This window comes from Gymnodraco acuticeps, unplaced genomic scaffold (genome assembly GCF_902827175.1).
Source record: "Gymnodraco acuticeps unplaced genomic scaffold, fGymAcu1.1, whole genome shotgun sequence".
NCBI classification, from domain to species: Eukaryota; Metazoa; Chordata; class Actinopteri; order Perciformes; family Bathydraconidae; genus Gymnodraco; species Gymnodraco acuticeps.
The window spans coordinates 445749-473477 of record NW_022991632.1 but is presented as its reverse complement, the minus strand read 5'-3'; the positions used below and the strand labels follow the sequence as shown (position 1 = coordinate 473477).

The window sequence follows — 27729 nt, the reverse complement described above, 5'->3', positions numbered from 1 at the left end:
TCCAGGCATATGGGAACAAATATTTTTTTAATTTTATAATGCAAACTGCAACATATTAATTATATTATTTACCGAAAGGAGCAGAAAAAGGTCATATACCCGTGGCAATTAATCACACAGTGTGTTAAATCTAAGTCAACACAATATTTTCATCTAAACCATAAAAGGGAAAATCCACCCTAAAACAAAATGTACATTCCTTTGATGTCGGACAGTTCATTATTATTTTGTGAACATAATCGCAGGCTCACCCGGCGACAAGACTCTTGTTTCCCTCTGCAGACAGCGCAATAGGGAACCAGACTTTATGGTGAAGTCAATGATTTGTTAAGGGATATGGGCAAATATTAGGTGCTTACTTTTGAAAGTATTATATAAACAATCTCAGACAAACAGATGCTCTGGTTTCTGATACAAGTTCTGTTCACACATTTAAAATTGAACTGTGTAATATCATAGGATTCATAAAGTGAATTCTTCAGGGTTTTTGCTTCAAGAAGGCATTCTCTCAAAGAATTTCTGAGCACAAATATACCTCTGGTGAAAACTGAACCTCAATTCATCAGTTCAGTTATTGCTTGGATAAATAATATTTACTCTACAAGAGAAAGATAAGTTTCACATTGTTCAGATGTATGTAAAATAAAAAAAGCAGTTCTAAAATGTGACGTCAAATTGTCATTTTGTTTTTGGTTGAAAAATCCCTGCGCTGTTGAAACATTTTGCTGTTTTGTACATCTGCATCGAGTCTTGGAAAGTTGCAGAAAGGATTAGTTGATTGGCTGAAAAATCAGCCATGTGAAGAAAAACAGTGACAGAAGTCTTTTGTAACTCTGGAGGAAATAAAAACAGTAAATAGCACCAGGTTCACTAAGTTCATTAAAGGGCAAGCCAGAAGGTAAAGGGGGAGAAGCAACAGGAGCACACAGAGTTCAGGTGTGCACGTTAAGTGCTGCGGCTTGCAACAAAAGCTGCTGATCCTTCAAAGTCACTTTTTGGTCTTCATTTCCCTCTGTCGAACTCTGGCTGTGTGCAGCTTATGCAAACATAGTCCTCTTTCTCTGCTCGGTCAGCAGAAACTCCAACACAAACCTGGTGGAACCACTGATTGCAGTTGCCGTCACACTGGACCCAGTTCACCTAAAAGCAAAATAATGAGAAAAAAACATCAACAAAACAACAACATAAATCAGTTAAAGACACCGACCATTAATGTGGTAGTAGTATGTATGTAGGCCGGTCACAATAGATACAGTTGTTGTACAATATATTGTCAGACACATCATTGAGATAAACAACATTGTCACTTTTAGAAGATTTTATGCCAAAAACGCAATGTCCGCGCAATGCCCAAGTCATATCATGGAAGGAAAACCCTGCTCTTTATACGGCATCATGTTGGCCTAAATAATGACTCATATGTAAGAAAACACACATGTTACCACAACAGGCAATATTAAGGTCAGCAAAAATGATCACGGTCATGTTTATATATTGTACAATAAGTCAATACCATAAACTTGTGACAGGTCTACGTGCTTGTAGTATATGTAGCTGACTGAAATAAAACAAACCTCGTCTCCCTCTGGCTCTCTGCACCACGGTGCAGCGCACAGCGAGAAGTCCTCATCCGAGTCTGAAGCACCGTGGTCGGACACCGTGTGTGACGGAGAACACGTTCGCTTGGTTTCTTCGCTCCTCTCGTCGCTCCTCTCTACACTCCTCTCTTCACTCCTCTCGTCGCTCTTCTCTTCGCTCCTTTCTTTGATCTTCTTGGATTTCTTTTTACGGAACTTCTTGGCCTTCTCGCTGTGCTGCGAGTCGGAGCTCTCCTTACGTCGCTTGGTCCTTTTGTTCTGACCGTTCAACAGCTCCTTTTTTACACTAGAAACTCCATTCTGTGTGAAAACATAAAAATGATGAGACTCTGAACAACACTAAGGCCTGCATTTAAACACAATGCATTTAAACACAATGCATGCAGTTGTTTGTTTTTATAATTTGTAGAGCAACACACATAGGTAAGGGGCCAACAGAACACATCTTCTGCCTTTTTAATACAGTGGGGGGGGGGGGTCTATTTAATGAAGAAAGATATATCGTTTCTGTTCTTAGTAGAGATGTTCTTATTTATTATTATTATTATTTATTTAAATTGTTGAGTCTTTACTATGTTATATATGCTAAAGTGTATTTTAGCCATGTGATTTGCGGCAGACAGTGGGTTTTGGTCTTTCTCTTTTTCCAGTAATAATAACTATTAACCATAGTCCTCTTTAGGGAACTGAGCACTGAGTAACGCGGTCAGGATTTTGAAGAAGAGCGAGATACTGAGCTGTCAGATTTTCCTTTAACGAGAACAATTTAATTAGAAATATATAGGGAAATAAAAAATATATATATAACTAATCAAATCAAAATATAAAAAAACCTTTTTTAATCCAGGTCTCAGCCGGATAAATATCACAAAAACTACCGTGTGATTCAGAACAACTAATTCTGCTGTGTTTGGTCATTACCTTGTTGTGTTGGGGGCTCCCTCTCTGAGGCGGTTGGTCCGGTTCTGTGTTGGTCCCACAGGGGGAGCTGTGTGAGGGCGGGGGGGCCAGTTTGTACAGCAGGTATCTGTACAGCTGCTCGGTTTCAGGCAGAGTGACCTGCAGCAGGAATCCCTCCACCATCAGCTCCTCCAGCTCCGGACCAAGACCTGTGACAAAGGTCGGAGAGTTTAGAGGTGAAATTAACAAAATAATTTAAGTATACAAAGATGGAAAAGGCTTGAAGCTTCAACACTGACCCTGGAGTGGGACAGACTGGTGATCCGTGTGGAGAAATGAACCGTTTATTTCCTGAGTCAGATGTGAAGATAGTGCAGGTCCAACTCTCCCCTGAAACACAAAACAATCATCTTTAGTATGCCGACAGTGAGGTGTGACCGGTGTGTCTGCATGGTGATGTCATTAATAAATCAAACAGACCCTCTGAAGAAGAGGTGGGGGAAAATCAATATAACATAGTTTGGCAATATTGTAACATTAAACGAACGCCAAGTATATATTTTATTATGTGAAGGATATGGTTTGCAAATACAAATGAATCTCTTTAATTATAATTGCTTTTTTTAGTCAACTAGGTGCTAGTCTTTTCAGATGAGGTCAGCTGGATAGGCAGGAAGTCAAAACAAAGATGGAGACCACAGAAACTAATCCGAAACGCAACAAAAACAATATCTTATTAAAAAAGCAGACGTTGACAAACTGCACATTTGGCGGTTGAACATTGAATGAATCTCCATGTTATTACAATATTCAGCATATTGCAAAATGTATACACCCCAAAAATATCATAAAGTTTCCACTTCTACTCTGATGCTGAATTATATAATCAACAACAATCAAGACATTCTTCTATTCAAATATAAGAGTACTGACCGTCTTAGACACTTTCTCCAGCGCCCCCTCGGTGCAGGCCTGCTGAACTCGGTGCTGCCATCGCACCGTCCTCTCGATGAGGAAGCGCAGGGCGTCCCCTTCTGGCAGCCGGACCCGGATCCTCTGCAGCGAGGACAGCAGCGGCAGCACTTTGTCCAGCGGGGGTTTCCTCGACCGCTGGCAGAGCGGGCAGAGCCAGGCCTGGCCGTACTCGAGGTCGGGGGGTGTTGTGACGCAGCCGCAGTGGAAAACTTCTCGACAAAGCTCACACTGCATCATGGCACCTGAAGGGGCCTTTTGGCAGATGCAAACACTAAGTGCACTACAGTTTTCAGCAGGAACGAACTTGAACTCATTGGAAGTACGCAGAGACAACAAGATCTCCATCTCCCTCTGGCGAACATCAGCAAGAGTGGCCATCTGTCAAGAAAGCCAAGGCAACTCATTAAAACAAATCACTTATGTCACATTACACTCTCATGACTAGACCACAACCAACAATATCATTCATCAACGATTGATTTTCAAGTTATCTTTAAGATTATTCGCATAAAAAGGCCATAAAATAGTAAAAAAATCTCCATCCCATTTACTCAAAGACTATACATATCTTTAAATATCTTGTTGGCAAGTCTCCAACCCAAAGATATTCAGTGTAATAAAATATGAAACTGAGAAAATAAGGAAAGGCTCTCAAGGTTATATCACCACACTGTGTTGGATTAGTTTCAATTATTTAAAATAAAAACAATCATGTTTAACTGCTCACTTCTGAGGAATCCCTCCCTCCTGCCCTTCGTTGCTATGTGGTGGGCATAATGGTAACAAAAAGTGACTGCTCGCCCCTTAGGCTGTTTGGTCGTTTTTGGGGGCAGTAGATGTTGTCTGACCGGCAGCAAAACAGGACAGTTTTGTCACTACTTTCTCAGTCTTTTTTTTTTATTACTATAAATATTAGACTCAAATCTTATCTTCACAGCTTGAATTGAATAGTACTAGAGAGAGAGGAGGGGGAAGGGATTGAACCGGTAACATTAAGCTTTAAACTCTCTACCCCAGAGAGAAATATCCCATATAAGGTCATTTAGGGTCATTTTGGATTAATACAATCATTTAAGCCGCTGTATTAAGTGTGAAAGTCTAACTGAAGTGTGGTAGGCTTTTCAATGAGCAGACTCTAGGTCACCTGAACTTCTTGCAGTTCAAGTCACCTTTTATCAGCATAATAGAGTACGAATTTTAAGATGGTAAGGTTTCTTGCAAATTTAGAACACTTTTAACACAAAAGGGTATAGTTAGTATCATAATGCAGTTGCATTTATTATGAGAAATCTTAATATTCAGTTAATCTAACAGTCACACAGCTGTACTGAGAACAACGACAGCTCCACTCACAGCAGAGGCGGAGTCCTTGCTCTCACAGAGCGCTCTCTCCACGTCACAAAGGGACTCCAGTTTTGTTGAAGATTTTTTACTGATCGGTGTAGCTTCTTTTGCTACTTTTTTTGTCCTCGACTTTGGATGTACAGTTCCTACATCACACCTCGGACAAAGCACCTGGAAACATAAAAGCATACAATATTAATTAGTCCTGTTAGAATTGGGACACAGATTTGAAATGAGAAAAAATATTAATATCTGTTTATACCTCAAGGAGAGAGAAAGGCGAGTTCTTCAGTAGGAATGTCTTGGCTGCGCTCTCCTTCCAGGTCTGAACGTCAGTGACGAGGGCCTCCAGCCGACTCAGCGGGTTGAGCCTCGCTGGGATGCCCTCCGCTCGGAGGAGCAGCTCAGAGAGGCTGTCCACCACAGGAATACGACCCCCGAGCTGTTAGCGTGCACACATAAGATTTATGATCCAAACTCAACCATCTCAGGCCAAGTTCTGAGTACATTCAGCACTGATCAAGTTCAACGGGCATCCAAAGGCACATTTGTAAATTATCTTATAATACTGCTATAATTTATATTTTGTTTAACATGGGTTTGCTTCCAAAGTTCTCTACTCTACCTTTTCAGTTTGGCCTCACCACCCATTTATGAGTGAAGGGTATTTTGAAGTATATTTTACCTGAAGTGCTTCGGCTTCATTGAGCCATTTCCTGGCCTTGGTGACGACGTCCTTCAGCTGCAGACAGTTGGGCAGATACGCAGGGATGTTTTCTACTTCTTGTAGGGCATCCTCGAGCGTTTCTAAGCTGTGACATGGTCTGTGAAGAGACATGAGCACATGTTCAGGTTCTTTACAATATCTAATGTTCGAGTGTCACATCATTTCTCTTCTGTGTTGCAGTTTTGATTCTTAGTTAAAAAAAGGGCATCTTTTAAGGGTTTGTATACAGATCAAGTAACAGATCATATGAGTTGCTTTCTTGCTATGCCCGAGTCTGGTTCCATACAAAATGTCTGTGTGGGTCAAGCACTGTCACAACCATGATGCTCTTTAATTCACCGCATTAAAGCTTACTTCATGTTTCACTTGAGGTCTGATGCCATTATTTTAAAGTGGGCCTATTATGCTACATTGGAAACATATATTGTAGGGCCATACCTATACAAAACATGTCTGTGAAGTTTTTTGCTTAAAATACCAAACAGTTCACCCATTGTAGCCATGCCTCATACTGCTCTCATACCCCTCTTTTGCAGCCCTGTTAGAGAAACGCGGATTTTGGGTCCTTAGCTTGAGAAAAAAAAAGGAGGCGGAGCTAATGCCTGATCAGAATTCTACCAGAGATAAAGTTAAATTCTGCTGTGATAAAAGGCCATCCTGTTCTAAACCACATCAAAGATTATTTCTGAAACAGTATGGAGCTCAAATGCTTTTTCACTTGCGGGTTTATCACAAGGTGAGTTCCTTTTTTTATTTCCTGCTTTTTAAAAACACATGTGCTCTCCAGTACAGGTTAGCTCTGAGTGTTAGCGATGCTTGCTAATGTAAACAAAGACAAGATTACGTCCAAAACACGTCAGGCATTGTTTCTGATAGCAACTTTCTGTGGGTCCGCTGCCGATTTGACGTCAGATCGGCAGCAAATCTGTATCTGCTCGTTGTACCCCTGTTTTTAAAAGATTTGGGTACGGAGGAAAAGAGAGAGGGTTTTATTTTCTGACGCTGCGTGAGTTCCCCGACGCACCGGGGACACATATTTATGTATAAAAGACATCACAAAGTGCATTTTGCATGATAGGTCCCCTTTAAGTCAATCGGAAACAACATTTAGCAACTCCAAGTTCCTCTTATTGTCACTTAATAACCAATATAAGTGTGTGAAAATGTTTGAATCGGTGCTGGTTTTAATTTGTCTTATTTTGCTATTTTCACAACGTTTATGGGCTTCACCCGGTCCCCCTCTTTGTTCTCACCTGGCTTCCATGAGGCCGAGCACCCGCTCCTCCCACTGCTCCGACACGGTCAGCAGCTCCTGCAGACGAGCCATGGCTCTCTCCACGGAGCTGTGAGGGGCCAGGCCCACCCCCTGGTCTATCAGCCTCCTCATGGTGTCCAGGCAGAGGCTTTCTGTCCGGCTGCTGGCTGTCTGCACGGCCTCCAGCCAGCGGGCCTGCTCCAGCCTCTCCCTGAGGAGGGGCAGCTGGGGCAGCTCCACGTCCAGGCCCAGGCTCACGTCCAGCAGGTCCTGCAGCTCCGCCGGGCTGGGAGCCTCATCAGAGAGGAGACCCTCGCTGCGCTGCTGGAAGTCATCCACCCGGGTCAACAGGTCCTGGAAGTCACATTCAAGAGGCATCAGAGACGGATATATGACTGCTTAGACTAGCCTCAATTCAACATCATTGATATTTAAGATTCAGGCAGCCATGTAAACACAATCCAAGTTTACTCACCTTCAGTAAAGGAGCCTGTCGGATGTTGCAGGGCAGGCTTTCGAACTGTCGGACAAAAGACCTCAGCTCCTCAACAGTCAACTCGTTTTGGCTTTGAGACTTTCCTCCTCCTGAACGATACCTGACATAAAAAAAGAAAAAAAGTTCAACAAATCTATAAAACCATCATCAAAATGACATGATTATCTTCAACATAACATAGGATTTCATAAAGTATTTTTAAAATAGTTTATACATTATTCAAATATAGGAATATAGGATTACTTAAAATATAGTACCTTATATTTCATATTTTTTCCCTTTAGACCCTTGCGGTTAATTCTAAAAAACCCTTACCCTTACCCACCCCCCATTTTCCCTCTGCTGGTCTATGGCCTTGTAGAGGGTAACGAGGTACAGAGTCGCTTAGATACGCGGAGGAGTGCATCTGACGAAGAGATAGGTTGTTGTGCTCCCTATCTCTGTTTCTTATCCTATATCTAATAGAACTGCTCGGGTCTTGATAGATTGAGTGGGGAAGTTCATGAGATCTTTCTAGAGGGTTATCAAGAATAACTTTTATCCAATGACCTTTTCCCTCTCTGTCTGTGTCTGTGTATTCTCTTGTTCCGATTAACCCAGCCAAATATTTGTTCTTGTTTTGCATCTATATCTACGCCGGGATCCGGAGTCGAGGCTGATCCTCTTGCTGTAGTCCTGTGTCCTGGATCCTCTATCCTGAGTTCTGGATTAAGTCGTGGACTTCGGGTCGTGGCTGAACCTGTCTCTGCGGTCCTGCCTTGGGTCTCGTCATGCTGCTTCCCTGATGGCTTCCACAGGATTGTAGCTGACATCCTCGTGGATTCATCTTCTTATTACAGACACATACATTTCCTAACATTCGGTCTATATGCTGTAAAATGTATTATCTCTTCGATTTACACACGGCATCTATTGCACGTCTGTCCGTCCTGGGAGAGGGATCCCTCCTCTGTTGCTCTCCCTGAGGTTTCTCCCATTTTTTCCCCTTAAACTGTGGGTTTTCTCTGGAAGTTTTTCCTTGTACGATGTGAGGGTCTAAGGACAGAGGGTGTCATATTGTCATACTGATATTCCGAACAATCTGTGCTGTTGTATTTGCTGTAAAGTGTCTCTACTGTAGGCTATTTTTATTTTATGTACAGCACTTTGGCTCGACCAAAAATCGTTTATAAATGTGCTATATAAATAAAACTTGATTTGATTTGATTTGAACAGCTGAAACATAATATCCTCAAACTACAATGGTGGAACCTTAAAATACAGTAAAATAACACCGAAAACCTCATACAATGATTGGATAGAGTATTTACAATTATAAAGTCATTTAAAAACACAAAGACAGAGAAGTATCTTAACTTAAAAAGATCACTCTACTGGTTCATCAATATTCGATTAAACAATGTGGATGTGATGCATTATGAAAAGAATGTCAAGCCTCTCAATGTGGCACCTTGTCTGTCTCTTTCCATTGAGAAGCTGTTGGGCCATCGCAGCAACTTTATCAGCTTCTGAGGCGATGACACGCAGCTGATCCACGAGGCTGATCTGTGGGAACGCCTTCGTCTCTGCCTGCTCCACCAGGCCGTGAAGCTCTTCCAAACCTAACCAGAAAGCAATACAAACTTTTAAATAATATAAAATATAAGGTGCAGTCATATAATACAGCGTGGCTGGCTCACAGTAGGTTTAATACAATGGTGTGAAGCATTTGAGATCATTTTAATACACAATTCTACAAATATATATAATATAGGTCATGTAGTTTTTAGACATTTTGAATTGGAAATGTAGACAATAATACCTTTAAAATTAGATGGATATACTCGGGATAACTGAGTTTTGTATAACGGAATATTTAATACTTTGTCTTACCTCTTTTCTTGTCTCCTTTGTTCTCCAGGATGTCCTGCACACTACAGAGCCACTCTTTATAGGACTCTGCGCGCTGCGTCACTGATGCCATCATAGAGTACAGCTCATCCATTTTGAACTTGTAACTGCACGGAAAGACAAAACATGATTTAGAAAACACAATTTGTACTGTAAGAGCTATCGGGATAAGGTTGTTTTAAATCTTATATTTAGATTAAAGTGTAATAAAAATGCCCATTTGGTTTCATGGAACAATTGTTTTCTCTTTAATCAGTGATAGAATAATTGACATTGCAGACAAACATTCAAAGTCTGGCTAGTTTTTGCTGATACATAGTAAGTGCCTCAGTTTAAAGTTACATTATTTGACCCTTTAACAACACCATCTCAGCAAAGCTGCCCATTTCAAGTTGGATTTTCTTAATATTGTTGAGGTTGATGATTTATTTAAGAACAATTGTCAGAAATATAAAGCAACTGTTATTCGGTTCGATTGTTTTTCCTGAATTAATTCATTTAAATGTACAGAAAAGAACAAAACAAAAGTTACTTTAAGGAATACATTTGGAAATAACCTGAAACAAGTAGCATTTAGCATTCAAGACTTAGCTTTAATTGATGCAGATAATTCATAAAAGTAGTAATAACACACACAAGATAAATTCAGCAGCGGTGTGTTTAGTTGTTGTGGTTACTGGAGACTCACTGGAGTATCATGTTGCTATGAGGACAGCCGCAGAGGTGCCGGGCGTGGTGCAGACAGACCATCTTGCCAGGACTGCAGGCACAGGTGATGCCAGACAGGTAGCAGGTGGTCCGACACTTGCAGCACTGCCGCTCCTCGTCTGGGAGCACTTCATAATCCACCTGTTGAGATTGCACCACACCCTGGGGAAAACAGATCACAGTCATTAGAGCTGCAGAGCACACAGAGGAACTACATGAGACAGCTGTGCAGACTAAAGGAAATCTCCTTCAGAAGTGTAAGGCTTTCTCGAATGGATCCTTTTGAATATCTATTTTCAACTGTAAGAATGGGTGGACATAGAAATAAACTTCTTACCATCTTGTCAATCTTCCCTCTGAGTTGTTCTTCCTCTCGGACCATCACGGTCATCTCCTTCTGCACCGCTGACGCCAGCTCCACATCCATCGTGTCTGCTTTGCACGCCATGTTACAAACCATCTCGTCATGCGAGAAGACGCAGTACCTGCTCAGGTCGCGATAGTGAGACACACACTCGCGGCCGATGGGCATCTGTCAGGACATATAGAGACCAGTGAGTTTAGTCTGAACTTCAAAATCTGATGGTTATCCAATATGATCTGTGTTTATAAAATAGTTTGTAATACTGTTATTTCAAGCCCTTTAGGCTGCATCTTGACCAGTGTTGGGACTAACGCGTTACAAGTAACGCGTTACTGTAACGCCGTTATTTTTGGCAGTAACTAGTACTCTAACGCATTACTTTTTAAATTCAGTAACTCAGTTGCCGTTACTACATGGTGCGTTACTCCGTTAGTTTTTTTATATAGTCAACAGCCAGGCGAACAGAGATGAGAACTGTACTTAAGTACTTGAGTAAATGTACTTAGATACTTCCTGTGTCACATGCGGAGACGGGCTGTGGGCGTGTTTGTGTTGTTTACTAACAAGACTATCATGGCGGCGGCGGAGCTCAAGTCTAGTTTCTCCACCTGGAGATATTCTCACTATTTCACTTTTGTCGAGCACAAAGAAAAGAACGTTTTAGTTAAATGTAAGTTGTGTCTTGGCGGGTCAAAGATCCTATCTACTGCCCAAACCAGTAATTCAAATATCTTAAAACAAATGCAAAAACAACATGCTGGGACGAAGCTAGTAGCTAAGACCACAGAGACTCAGCCGACGCCACTCCACCTCCACCTAAACAACAGCGGCTGGATTTTAACCGAGGGACTGCTGGCCAGGGAAAAGTCGATAAAGCCATTGCACGGTATGTTGTAGAACACATGCAGGCTATTGCTACAGTGGAGTCACCCGCTTTCAGGGAGCTAGTTAGCATGATAGCATGTCCGGGCGGCACACGGTATATGGGACGGAAAACTTTTTCCAACTACCTGGAGAAAGAATATATAAAAATGGAAAGCCAGCTAATATCGATGCAATCCAGATTGCATATAATGCATGTCAAGTTGATCAACAGATTGTATTATTCTCCAATGCAATAACAGTACTGAAATGAAGGCTATAAGGGCATTAATGGGAGACATTTTTTGCAAGTAACGAAAACATTACTTTTCACAGTAACGCATTACTTTTGGGTGTAAGTAACTAGTAAAGTAACTGAGTTACTTTTGACATGAAGTAACTAGTAATGGTAACTAGTTACTGAAAACCAGTAACTAGCACAACACTGATCTTGACAGAGAAGGTGCTACACAAATAAAATCAACAATTTACAGCTTTTTCACCACTTTGGTTTTCAATCCGACATATTTCTTTAAAAAAAAACTAAAAGCATTCAATATTAATTAACTATTATTATTAATCAATTGCAGAAGTATAAACAAAATATCTGATATTGTGAAAACAGAGAAATCTTTTTCCAGTGAGTTTTTTTACCCAGTCATTGGTGCAGAAGTTAACAGCTTCAGCGAAGTTGAAGCCCTGGTTGAACCCACTGTGGTAAGCTCTGGGGAAAGTGATGACAAACTCTCCTGCACATTGGTTTGTGCGATAGATCTAGTAATGGGAACAGCAAGAAAAGAAAAGACGTAAGGGTTTGACAGTCCACGTGTTTCAATTATCCTTAGTATTTAGGATGAAACAGAGACCACGTTGAATCCTATAACCTCTATACGGTAGTTTGATTTGATAATGTATTAATATAAGATTTTAATAACAAGTGGTAAGACATTGCAACATATTTACATTGTTGATACAAGAGGAGCATTATATTTGGTTTATAGTAACCGTCAATACACTTAGTAGGTAAAGATCTTGCTTTGTTTCAGACAGTTAAATGCTATGAATAATAAACGAGTGAGAGTGAGAGCAGGTTACCGGGACGCCGTTGTTCATCAGCGTGTTGGGGTTCATGATGGTGACCAGCTGGTGAAGGAGGTCGGGCTGCGACTCAAACAGCTCCGGTGCCAGGTTCTTCATGACAGACTCCAGGTGCTCTGCGGCGTAACCTGGAGCCCCATACCACGTCTTCGGCTCCCCCCTGCAAATACGGTCAAAACATTCAGTAAAAACAGTTCAAAAGCATAGACACACACATTTATTGGAAGAATTATTAAATCTACACAACTGAATTTATTGTTAAAGTATCAAATTACTCCCCAAGAGAGAACTTCTACGTTAAAATGACAATAGAGTGCACTCTACCAGTGGAGGTAGTTGATTGAGTAGCTCCAGTGGTCCTCGATGTGCCAGCAGAAGGAGGAGAAGCACATGCCCACATACAGCCAGGGCAACTTCATGCCACAGATGTCGGCTGTAATGTGAGTCAGCACGGAGGAATCCAGCACCGGCATGTTGTTCAGGTTCCAGCCGCTGCTCAGGTAATGCTGCAGGTCACACACAGGTCTCAATATCCACTTCAATTCTTATTTAAATAAAGCTTTCTCCAGCGGGCATTAGAGTGATTACACTGGTAAAACTGGTCATATTGTTGTTACGTTTCCCAGCAACCAGACAAGAAAAACCCAACAACATTCCAATGTTATTTTTGCCTTGATTATCAATATTTGTGTAGGCAGTGTTGGAGAAATATTCCAATCATTGTCTTCCATTCAAAAATACTCAATCAGAAGTTTAAGTAGTCCATTTCAAAACTTACTAAAGTAAAAGTACAAAAGGTATTAGAACCAAATATAGTTAAAGTACCAAAAGAAGCTTAACCTATATAAATATATCATAATTTTATTATTATTAATTTACAAATGTTACAGTTACAGTCAACCATTGATCGGGGATAGGCATGTCTATTTTATACAAACGTTCCCCTTTATAACCCAATAACGATGTTCATAATGATATGTTTTTCATTTCCAGTAATGTTCAATGAATTTAGTTAAAGACACCAAAATATGAACCGTTAATATTTTCTGACCTAAAAACACTTAGTATACATTATGCCTATAGCAGCAGACAGATTGTACCTTATCCTCAGGAGAGACTTCGAAATGGCTGGTGGTCAAAGGGAAACCACTCCCAAACTCCTTGGAGGCGATGTCTGCTCCGTACTCCACAGTCACATCGTCCTCGATGGTGCTGACTAGACGCCAGAACTCCTTCTCCACCAGCTCAGTGGGAACCATCTGAAACACACCGGGAGACATGGTGTGGTAGTGAGAACTAGTCCAGAAACCAGAGCTCATCACAAGATCAGAGACATCAAGAGAAGTGTTCCTGTGTTATCGCTGCAATACATCTGATGGGGCTCATGACAAGAATGTCATCTTTTTCACCAAGCAGTCTGAATGTTTTTCATCTTATGTTGAACTTTAAGAGTTTGGTGTTGTATTCAGGAGTTTGGCTGGAAAAATAATCGACTTAAACTTGTTGCTCACTGACTTATCTCCCCTAGGGTTAGGTTAGGGTTGTTCACAGGGTGTGTGTGTGTGTGTGTGTGTGTGTGTGTGTGTGTGTGTGTGTGTGTGTGTGTGTGTGTGTGTTTGAGAGAGAAGGGGGAGCAACATCAGATAAGACAAACAGGACTCTCTGTCTTATCAAAGCATTCTTGTGTAAGATAAAAAAAAAGTCATAAAAACAGAAGAAACAGAGAATTGAGGACTTTTTTCCCTCAAAGACCTCCCGCAATCTGCCTTATAAATTACTAGAAGAATTTAAATCAATTGGATATGAATTAACCAGTGATGCAAACTCACATGAACTGGCATGTTGAAATAATCCGACTTGAAGGAATCTGCCATGTCTCCAAAAGACTGGAGGGTGTAGCTCCTGCTGGCCTGCTCGAAGCCAAAAGCGACAGCAGGCTTGCCACATTCCTGAAAAAGAAAAGAAGAAGAAGAAGAAGATGAAAAATAAAGTTAAACTATAACTACTGCATTATGGTGGTATGCCTTCGCCAAACAGTCAGTTCACATCCTTGTCTTTTCAAAATGTCATCACAGTTAGTCATTTATTTTAAATTGTCACAATATGAACAAATGAGTTATGGCCACAATTGTATTATGTGAGATCACTAATGTGCGCGGACATTTATCCACTAAAGTCTAATCAGTTCTTCCTTGAGCCCAAATATGAGAGAAATCCCTCCAGATGTTCCTGCGATATCACCTTCACAAGAACAGGGCTTACAGACAACTGGAAAACATAAAAACACTCGAGAGTTGTGTACAATTCAGGAAGAACTCGCAGATGATTATTCTCTTGGTTCCAATTAGGAGCATCTCTGCCAGGATTGAGCTCCCCCTGCGCTGCAGCTCACCTGAGCCAAGCACTTGGGGCATCGCCAGTCTCCTTTGGGAACGTCGTGGAGGGGGGGGATCAGACAGAAGATGTGATAGCTGTCATCGCAGCCGTCACACAGCAGCAGCCGGTCCTCAGCAGTATCGTTGCCACAAACCATGCACATGTACTGGTCCACCTGAGGAGACCGCACAATTGAGATCAAAGCTTTAATTGTGTGATGTGCAATTGCATTTGATGCGTTTGCTTTACAGCAGAGTGCAACACATTTGTCAGAGTGTAAGCTAACACTTAAATGCAAAACGATGCACTTACTTTACTGGAAGGAGGTTTCTGGTCTAATACAGTTTCTCCATAAACTGTTGGATCCTCATATTTAATGGGCTCCCGTTTCACCTCAGGGACTGTCATCCGCACTGAAACACAGAGGACGGATTAATGAAGGCTTTAAGATTCTCCCACACAGTCTGTCAGAAATAACCTCTTTTCCTCTATACACCGAGCATTACAGCTTGCTTTGTTCTCACCAGGTTCATGTTTGCCAGCATATGTTCCCATCCTCCTCCTGAGATTTGGACGATTCTCACAAACTTCCCCTGGTTCGGTTTTCACACAGCCTCTCTGTCGGAGTCACAGTGAGAGTCAGAGAGAAACACAGACAGAGAGAACAACATTTGCACTGATTACAGGATCCTTAAAATATGAGGGATACTATTTTAGACTATACAACTGGTGTGAAAACAAGAGGTTTGACTATTAAAGTTCAAAACAGATGGTTGTCTGTCAAAGCCTACCCGTGTGTAGGTTGCATTTGAATATGAAATTTGCCTAAACATCTAGATGTACACACATTTGCATATCATACACATACTATTATATGCACGGCATAAGTTACAGTGTCAGAGAGAGATGGGACTCACTTCTGATTTCATGCGTTTGGCTCTGCGAGCGATGCTGCAGGTCTCCTGGGGCTGCACCGACTGCCGCTGCGGCAGGTCGTGAGGGGTGTACTCCTTATCCTTAGTGTCGTTGGTCAGGGTGGCTCTCTGCAAGGAGGAAAAGGTTGATGTGAAACTTCTTTCAACCTGCTGTTAAGGTCAACGAAAAAACAAATTGCACACTGAGAAACATATAATAGGTATCAATATGATATCCTCCCACCATTTCCTTAAATACACCTCATTAAGCAAGAAATGTGGAAGTGTAGAGCATCTTTGTGAAACAGTGTTGTAAAAACTATGACCAAATATATTTGTGATATTTCTTATTTTCCATGACTAAGATAAGACAACTATTTTAAAATATCAATGTTAATGAAATAAAACAAGAATAACATGTAGTTTAAAAAATTTAAAACAACTACAATATTTTCCCCCATAGCTGTGCTTTGGGTGCACAATCTTGTTGATGTTTCGGCTAGTCTAGATTGATTGAAATGTTGTATAATTATGTCGACTTTACCAATACTGAGTGTATTGAGCTGGTAGAGAAAGAGTTAGGAATGAATAGTTAGAGATATGGGACGTACAGGCTGATTGTCTCCAGTCTGGAACAGGTTGTATGGGTAGAGGATCCTCTCATAGTGGGCCCGCAGGTGAGAGCCGATAGCCTTCCCCGGAGCAAAGCCCATCTTGACGGATATCTTAGTCCAGCGCCGCTCTCTGCACACGGCATCGAAGCCTCCCTCCTCATTTACCAGCTATGAAAAAAAGAGAAATGACCCATTTAGTCTCCATGCGGGAGAGGTGGTTTTATATCCACATGTAAACACACACTTCATTGTGATTGCATACACAAATACACCTTTATAGAGTCCTGATTTCAAAGCCAGCTCAACTTTTCACGCACCCTATTCAGCTGGTAAAGATCCAAAATCTTTCTCTCCACATGAGGGATTTTCAGGGTGCATCCTTGAAGCTCCCAGAACTTCGCTATTTGATCCAGGAAGTTGAGCTTTACTCTGGTCTGAGCCTAAAAGCAGAGAAAAAGAAAAGTTAAGATTGCGTATTGAACATGTTCTTATTTAGTTCTCAACAAGGACAACACACAATCTATACAGCATAACAAATATTTACAAGATATGTATAAGCTGTATATTGTTTGTACATTCCCAAACAAGGTAAATGTAATACAACGAGTGAAACATTGTTGAAATGACAGAATTGTTTTATTCACTCCAAATTCAATTGTTTGCATTTTGTGGATATCATTTATTATTAAAAAAAACGAATTTACCTCCAATTCATTAAGTCTTTGTATCCGTGGTGTGAATTTCAGTCTGTCAACATCACAGGCAAATGGTGGCTGCCATTGCTGGGAGAAAACAAAAAGGTAAACAACATTTTATTAAGCAAAAAGATGACATCAAATCTTTAAACAGAATTCTTTGTAATTTCATTTGTTCATCAACAGTATATCATGTGATACAAGGCCCCAAGGAGATGATGAGTAGTTTAAATAAAATCACTCAAAACAAACCTACTTCAGAGATAAGGCTGGTATTATTATAGTTATTTGTTTTTATTAAACAATCCCATGAAAACACCTTTCCTTAAATAAAACTATTCAGAGAACTAGGCTTTTCTTTTTATTTAGAAAAATATATTTGAGCTGTTGCTTCCATTTTATATTTGTAAAAATTAGGGCTGTCAAACATACTTGCCAACCCTCCCGATTTTCGAGCCCTCTCCCGGAGTCATATTTCTCCCGCATTTCTCCCGATTTCTGACAAAATCAGATTTACTCAGGACTGTTTCCACTCGGACTTTAATACAGCTACACCATTGTTATGTTTCCATGGTAGCACGTCTCTTTAGTAGCGCGTGCAACTGAAAGTCTGAGAGTGTGAGGAAGATATATCACAGAAAACAGAACAAGAATCGACAACTCTACCCTCTGCTCACTCCTTTCCAGCCCACACATATGCTCCATCAAGGATGGTGCTTCAGGCCGCAAGGCAGTGCACTTACAACTACAATAAGCATGTTAATCTAATACAGCTCTGGCGATTCACTAGCACAGCCCCCCCCGCGGTGGTTTTGAAATTATCCTGATTTCTGAGGCCTCAAGGTTGGCAAGTATGCTGTCAAACGATTAACATTTTTAATCAGATTAATCACAGCTTAAAAATTAATTAATCATGATTAATCACCATTCGAACTATGTCCAAAATATACCATTTATTTATGTATATTGTTGTGGGAATGGAAAGATAAATTAAAGAAGGCGGATATATCCATTTAACATACAGTATCTATGTTTATTATAACATTTTTCTGCGTGTCAAAATGAAAGACAGCCCACACACCTATCAATCATCAAACCGTGGGGTCTTAATTCATCACGTGTTGATTTCTATCAACGGGGGAGTACTTCAGGAAAGTCGACGGGGGGTGGCTAGTGGAGTACTTCGTGACCAGAGAGTGTGAACGTTGTGATCAGCTGTTTTAGCGCAGTTCTCCAGTGAAGGAAGGGGGGGGGGGGGAAAGTCTCCCTCCGCAGCCGGTTGGCGTAGTTTCGGCACAATTCCGTTCAGACCGACGTTAACAGCAGCCCTGTCTGTGCACACGGAGATCGACTCGGTTGTCCGGTGATCTAACCGCCTTCTGGAAAAGCTTCACAAGTACGTCGGTATGCAAATGCACTTTGTGACACAAGTGACGTACGCATTTCAGATTACGCACATAACCTGCGTACCAGTTATGTGCACCCCTGTACTACACAAGCCCCCAGGAACTGCGCCGGACTCAGATGAAAATATTCGTGCTGGCCAAACGGCAGTACTACACTTCCGTTTGGTTGCCAGGCCCGGAAACACTTTTTCCCATTGACTTACATGGGGAAAGAGTGGTCTGTAACTCGTTGGATATTTTTTTTTAAACTAAATAAACTACAAAGTATGAACACTTGTATAGCCCTTATTAAAAACATTCGTTCCTCAAGTTGTAAAAATGTGCTAATAACGTTATTCTGAGAGTTATTTCCCTCTGCATTATGAACGCGCATCTAACCCACGGGACCGCGCCGCCCGGCACGTTCATGTTACGTGTCCCGACCAATCAGAGCACACTGTGCTCACAGGGAGGGTGGGGCTGGAGCTATTGGAGCTACAACGAGCCGTTAAAGGCAGAGTGAAATTCAGTGAATACACGTAGTTTACAGAGATGCTGTATGAGAAACCAATGTGAGTTGTGTTTATCTTTACCCATGGATAAGAACGGATCCATATCGTCTTACTGCCATCCCACGGAGCTGTAATAACGGATATATTGCACATGTTTGCTGTAATTCATTATCATACTACATGGGCTGTATGATTAAATCTTGTACCTTAAATGTTGTATTAAATAAAGTTAATATTACCGACATTATTAACGTCCCTGTAGCTTCGTATTGCACTAAGAAGCTTATTGCACTGTATATAAATAGGCTATATATATATATATATATATATATATATATATATATACAGTGCAATAATTATTTCATGCTAAATGAAGCTCTGTTGGATATCACTAGATCCTGTTACAGCGTAATATAAGTACATAACGATTGATGTGTACATTAGCATCATTACTAGCTAGCCGCTAGCTGCCGCCTCGTTCATATCAAATCCATGATAACAACATCCATTACCATGCCGTCATGAACGCGCGGTGCTGTTACGTGTACGCAAATTGACGTGCTTGATGTGAACGAGCATTTTGGTTCAAGTTGCGCATGCTCTATGAGTGCACATACGGGTACTTCTCAGGCATGCTGGGTAATCTGTGACGTTTCACTCTCTCAAAAGTTGGGCCATTTTATCATCATGAGCTAATGAGCAGCTCTCATAGGAATGAATGAGGCCCCGCCTCCCACGCTGTATCCAGTTCTTATTATACATCCATGGTACTACAGCAAAAGTATTCTCCGTCGGGACTTCCTGCAACAACACCACGCCGTTATCTTGATTCTGATTGGCCAGAAGACATTATCAAAGATGTTCTATTGAGAAGACGATCACTACGTGACAAAAGTTTTCAAAACCGTTTCTGGTCTTCGGTATTTCCAGACAAGTGGCTGCTGAAATCAATCTTACTAACTGCTGTCTGTGCAATTTACTCCACGCGAGTTGGCAGACTTTATTTTGCTTACTTTAACATCATTTTTCATGGTGGGTCTAAGCCATTTCTTGGTATGGGTGTAGCCTACCCCAGCCATACCCTGGCGCTGCCACTGGTGGGATGTATGGGGCGGGCCATTCTGCACATGCGTTAAATGCGTTAAATATTTTAACGCAATTCATTAAAAAAAATAATTACCGCCGTTAACGCGATCCTTTTGACAGCATTAGTAAAAAAATCTAATACTTAACAGACGATAGCCACAGTGCACATCCAAGAGAGTGCAGTTAGCTAGTAAACCAACAGACTCTTATTAAAGGCAGACGTACAGGAAGTCGTAGCGTGTCGTCTGTGCAAACACGCTGTGCACAGGGAACCATGCTGCGCAACATGGATCATCTAATAATGGTTGATTAAATATTGACAATTAGATTGCACACATAAAACTAGAGGCAAAACTGGAGCATTTCAATGAAACTGTCCTATTTATCAATACATAGACATTGTCAACAGAATGCAATTCCATGAAACATATAATAATATATATTCTTTTGTTGCCGACTGTCTTATGAAAAGGAGCTAACTACACCAACGTAACCCCGTCATCTGTCGTACTGACAGACTAAACAGCAACAGGTCCGATGTTAAAATGCTTGCACAATATATCAAAACAAACCAACTCACACTAGACTCCACAACTTCCTGCGACACTAGTGAGCATGGGGGCCCCGAGAGGCCGCAAGATCATCTCAGTTTTACATCATAGAATGTGAGATACCACATTCCTGCTGATGGGTCACCAGAGAGAGTATTTACAGAAGAATTCAAAACAACTTGAGAAGATGTGTCCTTGTCAGGAAGTTGAAAATGGTATATGGTGACCTAGTTATTTCCTTTGGTAGCTAAAGAGTTGTTATTTGTATTAACACAACTCTAATCATGTTAAATCTGAATAATCCAGCTATTTCTTCAAAGATCTCCAACATCACACAGTCGTTTCTGACACTGTGGCACACACAGAAATGTTAATCTCCGAGATAAGTTTCAGGTTTCGGATTCGCCCTTCAAACAGCATGTAAGAATCATTCTCAGCTGACGGTGCATTCGCCAGTTTCACACCGTTTCAGATGTTTTCAAAAACACCAAAGTCTAAATAGGCTAAATGGCCTTCCACTGGATGTTTGGTTATTTAATGGCTTAGATTCTGGGCTCAGGAAGGTGTATTTAAAAAACCGGGCCGCATCGTAAATACCAATCCAAATAAGATTACCTGAAGTGGCTCGTATCCGCAATGTTGGCAAGGTCCATATTTTCTATTAGATTATTTCTCAAAAGCAATGACTAAAACCTTTATCTACAATGTTTATTAGAAATAACTTGTATTATATTACATTTTAAAGCTTTCATTTACTCTTAGTTCAGTGTCATTTAAGGGGATTCATTAACGTGTTATTACATGTGTATAGTAACTGAGTAATGTTATTAAGTTTTCATTCAAATCACAAAGCTCACATCTTAGAGCCAGACTCCAACTGACATTACATTGTGTTGAAAAGTGAATGAGCCAAATTGGATGTTTCAACTGATCATGTGACTGAGGTGGCCTCAAAATCAGGGGGCTACAGCTCTGAATCTCACTCAGACTTTAACCATCACAGTACATCTTAATGGGAACAGAGGCATATAGTTATTTTTGTTTAAACTCAACATGTTCTTATAACTGACCATCTGCTGCATGCCAAGTTACTGTGGGATTAGCAGCCTAACATGTTGCACACAAGATTTACTGGGCTGGTCTGGTCAGGCTCTTTTTCTTACGATGGAAACGCTGGTCAGAGTAGGAGCAACAATGGCCGCATTAACACAACCTTATCGTCTGTTGACAAAGCTGGATTAGAACCACAAATGCCCTGGCACAAAAGAAAAACAATCACTTTAAAACATGTGGAAATGTTTTCTTTTTTTACTGTTCTTCAAATATAAGCATAACTACACTAGTTAAAAGTGTAATTGCAATTTTGTTGTTGGTGTGTAGAGAACCACAAACAGCTCTAAGATAAAAAAAAAACATGTGCATATGTGCTACTAACATCTACAGTCAAAATGTGAGCCGTGCAAACCGTGGAGGAAATACTGTGCACTTTCTGAGTGTGCAGAAATCACTGATAGAAGACAGGTTGTGGTGTAATGGCTTCTTCCCTTTAAAAAAACAAACTATTTTTGTTTATGCTCAAGACAAAGGAAACAAAGAAAATGAGATCTCAGGCTAGATCAATTCTAAAACACAGAGGATGTTATATTTACACTGTGTGAACTTTTCCGTACAAGCCTCGAGCGTCCTCTTTATAAAAACACAAAACAAACTCAAAACACCTAAAAATGTGCTTTAGTAGAAATACACTCTCATGCGCCCAGATGCACATTGCTGAAGGATTTAAGATTGTTTATTGGTTTTGTTTTGCCCACACACCACCCTGCAGCCAAATGTTGGTCTGGATGTTCAGTAGAAAATGCTGGTGCATGACATGGTAGACAATGGTGCTTACACAGTGTGGGACAAATGGTGGAGTTAGGTTTTAAATTGTGATTTTCTTTTCTCTTCTTTTGATACAAGATGTTTTCTTAATACCAGTATAAACACTCAAGAAGAAGGAGAAGCAGCAGGCCTCTTGTTTGAACTTTTGGGCCATGCTGCTTTTTTACCATATGGTATTAAGTTTAAAAACCTTCATTTTAAAACCCCTCATAAAGATGCCATTGAACACAAACGGCTTGCCGTGATGGCTTTAAAGCTGTTCAGGCTAGAGTAGTAGGCTATAACTCCGCCACTCAAATACCTCTTCATGATAATCAGAATCAGAGTACCTTTATTCGTCCCACAGAGGAGATATGTACATTTGATACAGCAAGAAAAGAGCCAAATACAGCTTAATATTACCCAAGAAGCATGTATTTAAAAGTATTAAAGATACACAATTAAAAAAGGAAAATTGCACAATTAAAAAAATGCATTTATAAAGACATTTTGCACTAGCCAAACAGTGCCGTAAATAGGAAAGCACACCCCCCCCCCCCCCCCCCATGTGAAGCGCCTATCAGCTCCAATCTTTGCTCAAAGCCTTCTTTTGTTTACATTAGCTACACACTTTCAACCATGCATAAATGCAAGTTTTCCTTTTGGACAAGCAAACACCAAGCAGTCCCCTCATCTATCCTTTTGTGGGTTGTATTTCAGTTTAACTCTGCAAAATGAGTTTTACAGCTACTTCATTATATAAAGATGAGCCTAATGTTATCTGATGGCAGACTACATACAAACGGGACCCTCATGTTTTTAAACTGAAACATTACCAGCCAATATGATATCAGTCATGGCAATTACATTGTGCTCATTTAAAATAATTGTGTATTGTATTTTCATGTACATTTATTTTTACTAGATATGCATGTTTAATATTTTAAAGGACAGACTTTGTACAATCAAACCAAAGACTAAATTAAACAATAAGGTATGATGTGTTATAATTGAATTCAGTATAATTTGCCCTTTATCTAATTTGCGTGGAAGCTTGGACACACCCTTGAATAAGCATCTTCCCTGTTCCATCAATATCAGAAATAAGGAGATCATTTAAATTCTATCCATTGTGGAAATTACTTTATCTGTCCTGGAAAAAATTACACTCGTTTAAGGGAGATGTGGCAAAAATAATTCTTCAATTTGGAGAAAAAATATATACATATAATAAGTCCGGGAGTTGTTTCATCATATGAGGTTATTCGGAAAGTTATCTACCAAAACAACGTTGTCAATAGTGTAAAATAACCGTATTTAAGTGTGTTTCTGACGGGATAAAGCTAAAAGAACCAGAGTGTCCGTGGAGCCCAACGCGTCTCTCCATACACAGAGGGTCACCGTGCACGTACGTGACGTTAGACAACTGCAGCTTTATAAGAGGCCTGATTAACGATCGCTAGGTCACCTCATACTGGCTAAATCCATTAAATCCTGTTGGTAAAGTTGTGCTTTACATTCAACAAACTGTTCAAAAGCAGTGGATACGTTATTAGTTTGAATCTTGGTGAGCCGATTTCCGTGCGCCCAGTCCAGGAAGCGTTTGATACTAACGTAAACACTTTCCATTATATTTACATACAGCCAAACTTCAGCGTTTTTATTTATTTTTGACAAATAGTGCCCAAAAAGACGGCTGTTTTACTAAACACATGTCTGTCTTCTCGTGGGTTAAAAACTTCATCCAAATTATTAGTATGAGAGTGCCTCACTATGGTTGTCTCAAACACAACAGTCCGAGCTCCGGCTAGCTGTTAACTCGGAGCCGCAATCCGCCATGTTGAAAGCTGTCTAAAAACACAACTTTGCCTTCTAAATTATCCACCGCAGCTGAGAGCAAAACACAAAGCCAGAAAAAGTGTAATAACTGTCAACATGTGTAAACACTCACCGGTGGCGGGCGCACTTTGCAGATGCCAGTTTTCTCTGCAATGGGTCGTATTTTGTTGATGTACGCAAAAGGGTCGGCAAATTCCTCCCAGCTGGGCTCAAAAACAGGGCACTCCGGAGGGGGAATGAACTCATTCAGCTGTGGTTGAGTCATCGTTGCATCTTTGTTATGACTGTAAGCTGAAATGTTTTCAAAAAGCGCCTGATGTATACTCGCTATTAATTTCTAGTCTTTCAGTTCATGTCCACTCATTCAACTCAAAGACGAATTATCTAGTTGGAGACGAGAGGTGACAGCCGGAGACTGTGTTCATCCGCTCAAAAAAGTAGACACACACATTCTACTGTCATTGTACACCCAGTGTATGGTTTTATCGCACGCAAAGATAGTGTTTATACACCATTACTAATGCTAATGCTGATTAGGTGCATATTTGTTTTACTACCCAAATAAAGCTCGTGGATATCTGTTTGAACCAGTTAAATGCATGTAGGTCATATACTATTGAGAACACACATTGAACGTAATTTAAATGTACTTATATGTCATCCTAAATACAGTTAGGTAGAGTTAGCTCTCTAACAGTAGACACTTTGTGGGCACAATACTTAAAATACGGATTATTGTAGTGTATTGGTTCCGTGGTCTCCTATCAGATGATTGCCCTCCTTTGGGTGAGTTTGATTCGTTCACCCTGCTGGCACGCAGGTGTACTGTGTTGAGTTTCACAAAAGAAGGGATTATACGTATTCGGCCCTTCCCTACCCCGCCCGGCTAAACCGAAATAATAAACGTATCAGACGGTACATTGGGTTCCCTAATCAAACACACCCACTAGATCGATGCGCGCTGACCGGAACTTCGTTTTTAAATGGTCTAGAGGAGCACGTTGATTGGTAGAGAAGACAGTCATATGTTAATACTTCAGCTGTTTATGTTTTAAACATAAACATTTTAATTAATTCAGTTACACTTCCCAGATTGTTTTTATTTGAGCAGCAGTTGTTTCTTCTGCTCTACCACAGATTTGAATGTCCCTGTTCTCTGTTTCGTCTGAACTTCCTCTTGGTTGATTTTGGACTGCCTATAATGGGCACATATGACAGGTGTCTTTCAAGGTCAAGTGTACATATTTAAAGGTAATTAGGATCACACAAAAAAAATTATATTACAAGGGCTGTAATATAAATATATTTTAAACTTAGCTTTAAGTTTGTCCGATTGAGATCAAACGTCTTTTTTACAACGGAGAAATTGCCAAGAATAAGCAGCAATACAGTGCTTCAACAATTAACATAATAGATTTGAAATACATAAAAAACTAGGCAATAACTATTATTTGCTTACTGGCATCCTGAACTCAATTGTTTCAACCACCTTTACACACATTCAGGGTATTTTAGTTTGCAATGCCCAGTACAGTATTCGAAACATATACTCGACAACCATAATGTTTATGTATGTAGGTGTGCATCACACACTAAACAACAATCACAACATCATAGATCCGCTGGGTGCCATGAAATATTACATACGACATCTAGTGGCAAACTGCAGAACTACACTTTAAAGGTAGGGTAGGTAAAAATGGAGAAACCAGGGTTGCGTTCCGATAATCCAAAAATCAGCTCCTAAATTCTAACCCTATCTCCTATTCCTTGACCTCTGAGTGAAACGTCACGGGGTTAAGGGATAGTGGATAGGAGAATTCAAAAGGATTTAGGAGAAGAGACCGCGGTACTTTAGAGAATCCGAATGCACTTTCACTATCTGACGTGTTTATGATGCGCCAGCGGACGTCATGAATGTGCGTCTGCTGCTGTGGGGAAACTACAGTTTTCTATACAGCGGACTACAACATGGATGTTCAATAAGAACGAGGGACTACCTGTAAACTCATCTAGAGACTCTGCACCGTGCTCTGATGCTGTTGCTTTATGCTTTATGAACGTGGACAACAGAGAAACATATTCTTCATGACCAAAGTTGGAATTGAAATAAAAAAGGAAAGTGAAACTTATGCTCGCACCCTCTCCCTCCGGTCCACATTAATACAAATGATCCCAATACGTATGATTGTATGAACTATGAACATATCTTAAAATCAATACAAATGTATTTATTATAAACGTTAGTCCTTAACATCTATCACTGTGTATATCACCATTCAAACATCTTTTAAAAGTTGAACAAACTCCACACAGCTCAGTAAAGACTGTGAGATGTTGACTTTATTTGATCATTTCAGTAAAAACTAACGTTCATATTTCTCTTTTTGATTATAATACTGACGAACATTCAGAGCACTTTGGCAACTTACCACATACGTTTTAAAATGCTTAATAAGCACCGTAACGTTCATGATATAATTTCTCGGTCATAATCGGTTGTTTCCGTGAACGGCCGACTGTTGAGTGACAGCAAATGCTGCGGCTGCAATGCATTGTGGGGCAGCATTTTCTCCTCTCCTTTCGTCAAGGGAGGTCCAGTGGTTCCTAAGCTAAAGGAGGTTATAAAGGAAGTTTGAAACCTCCTTTCCTTTCATTTGGAGAATTGGAACGGCACTTAACATGGATGCCACTGACGTACTTCCGGGTCATTTCACTTGGTTAGGAAGGTTCCTAAGCTAAATTACGGTGGCCCTGAAGTGCAAGACACCACAGCATTTCACAAAACACTACAGCATTTCAGAAAACGCCGCAGTATTTCAGAAAACGCCACAGCATTTCACAAAACGCCACAGCATTTCAGAAAACACCACAGCATTTCACATTGGACGGAAAGGGTATTCCTTTAGGGAGAACACTTCTTGTTTGTGATTGGACAGAGCCAGCCAGAGAAGCACTGCTGTGATTGGTTGTTTTTGCTGCCAGTCAAGAAATGACGCTTCGTGATTGGTCAACACCCGACAGCGAAATATGTCCCAACACATCAGCCGTTAGCACACACTCAGAGCTCACAGCTCCTCATATCTGTTCAGAAACTGGACACAAGTTAAACAAGTACAAACCAGTAGCGTGACGTGGGGAAAAATGTAGGGGAAGCCCATTTTTTGGGTGGGGGTGGTCAATAACGTAACCAGATGAGTGATTACAGCGCCCGGTATCATTTTACACACATTTGTATCACACAGATGCAGGACTTGCACACGCCTGTTATCTAACCGAAAGGTCCGCACGCACTCTCCAGCTGAAACTCTCTCTCGCTCGACTCGAGTGCGCTAGACTTTGAAAGTACGCAGCCGAAAAAAAACTGCCCCTTCCTTCAGACTTTCTTACAGAGCCCCTCCTCCAACACACACGAACGCGCACATGACCAATGAGGGCACGAGATACATTTGTGCACGAGATGGAAGGCTGACAGGCAGGTAGGCCATCCAGTTATTTTAGCCGGGCCGGCTATAGTCGTGCTTTTTACAGCGCCACGGCTTCAACAGATTCATTTTTTAAAATGTATTTATTGTCAAATCATTTAATGTATTCATTGCTATCGGGATGTTAAGAGCATTCCATGGAATATAACAAAAAGTGTTTCTGAAGTAAATTACCTACCCCACCTTTAAAGTAATG

At 40.7% G+C, this 27729-nt stretch overlaps 1 protein-coding gene across 2 annotated transcripts; it reads right to left on the bottom strand.

Annotated features, from left to right (window-relative positions):
• Positions 1 to 8: 8 nt before the first annotated feature.
• kdm5ba (lysine (K)-specific demethylase 5Ba) lies at positions 9 to 24462 on the bottom strand. 2 transcript variants are annotated; one of them, XM_034198284.1, is made up of 27 exons: positions 24161 to 24462; positions 16825 to 16902; positions 16438 to 16560; positions 16118 to 16288; positions 15510 to 15677; positions 15117 to 15210; positions 14905 to 15005; positions 14609 to 14767; positions 14046 to 14165; positions 13317 to 13475; positions 12541 to 12722; positions 12214 to 12376; positions 11773 to 11892; positions 10231 to 10425; positions 9874 to 10055; positions 9168 to 9292; positions 8746 to 8896; positions 7275 to 7395; positions 6798 to 7153; positions 5503 to 5641; positions 5080 to 5259; positions 4827 to 4988; positions 3432 to 3851; positions 2798 to 2888; positions 2520 to 2707; positions 1575 to 1898; positions 9 to 1140 (listed from the first exon to the last, which is right to left on the bottom strand). In XM_034198284.1, the coding sequence occupies exons 1-27, from the start codon at positions 24311 to 24313 to the stop codon at positions 1003 to 1005; spliced, it is 4563 nt and encodes a 1520-aa protein (XP_034054175.1). In that variant the 5' UTR covers positions 24314 to 24462; the 3' UTR covers positions 9 to 1002. The 2 variants fall into 2 exon arrangements, with proteins under 2 accessions (XP_034054175.1, XP_034054176.1); XM_034198285.1 differs by having other exon boundaries at positions 15510 to 15635.
• Between the last annotated feature and the right edge of the window lie 3267 nt (positions 24463 to 27729).

Bases quoted from the DNA above. Each gene is read 5' to 3' on its own strand.
- kdm5ba (XM_034198284.1), bottom strand. From the start codon at position 24,313: ATGACTCAACCACAGCTGAATGAGTTCATTCCCCCTCCGGAGTGCCCT. The intron at 12,377-12,540 runs GTAGAGTGCACT...CCGTATTTGCAG, and splicing joins TCAATCAACTACCTCCACTG to GGGGGAGCCGAAGACGTGGT. The intron at 3,852-4,826 runs GTGAGTGGAGCT...CTTTCTTGACAG, and splicing joins GCAAGGACTCCGCCTCTGCT to ATGGCCACTCTTGCTGATGT.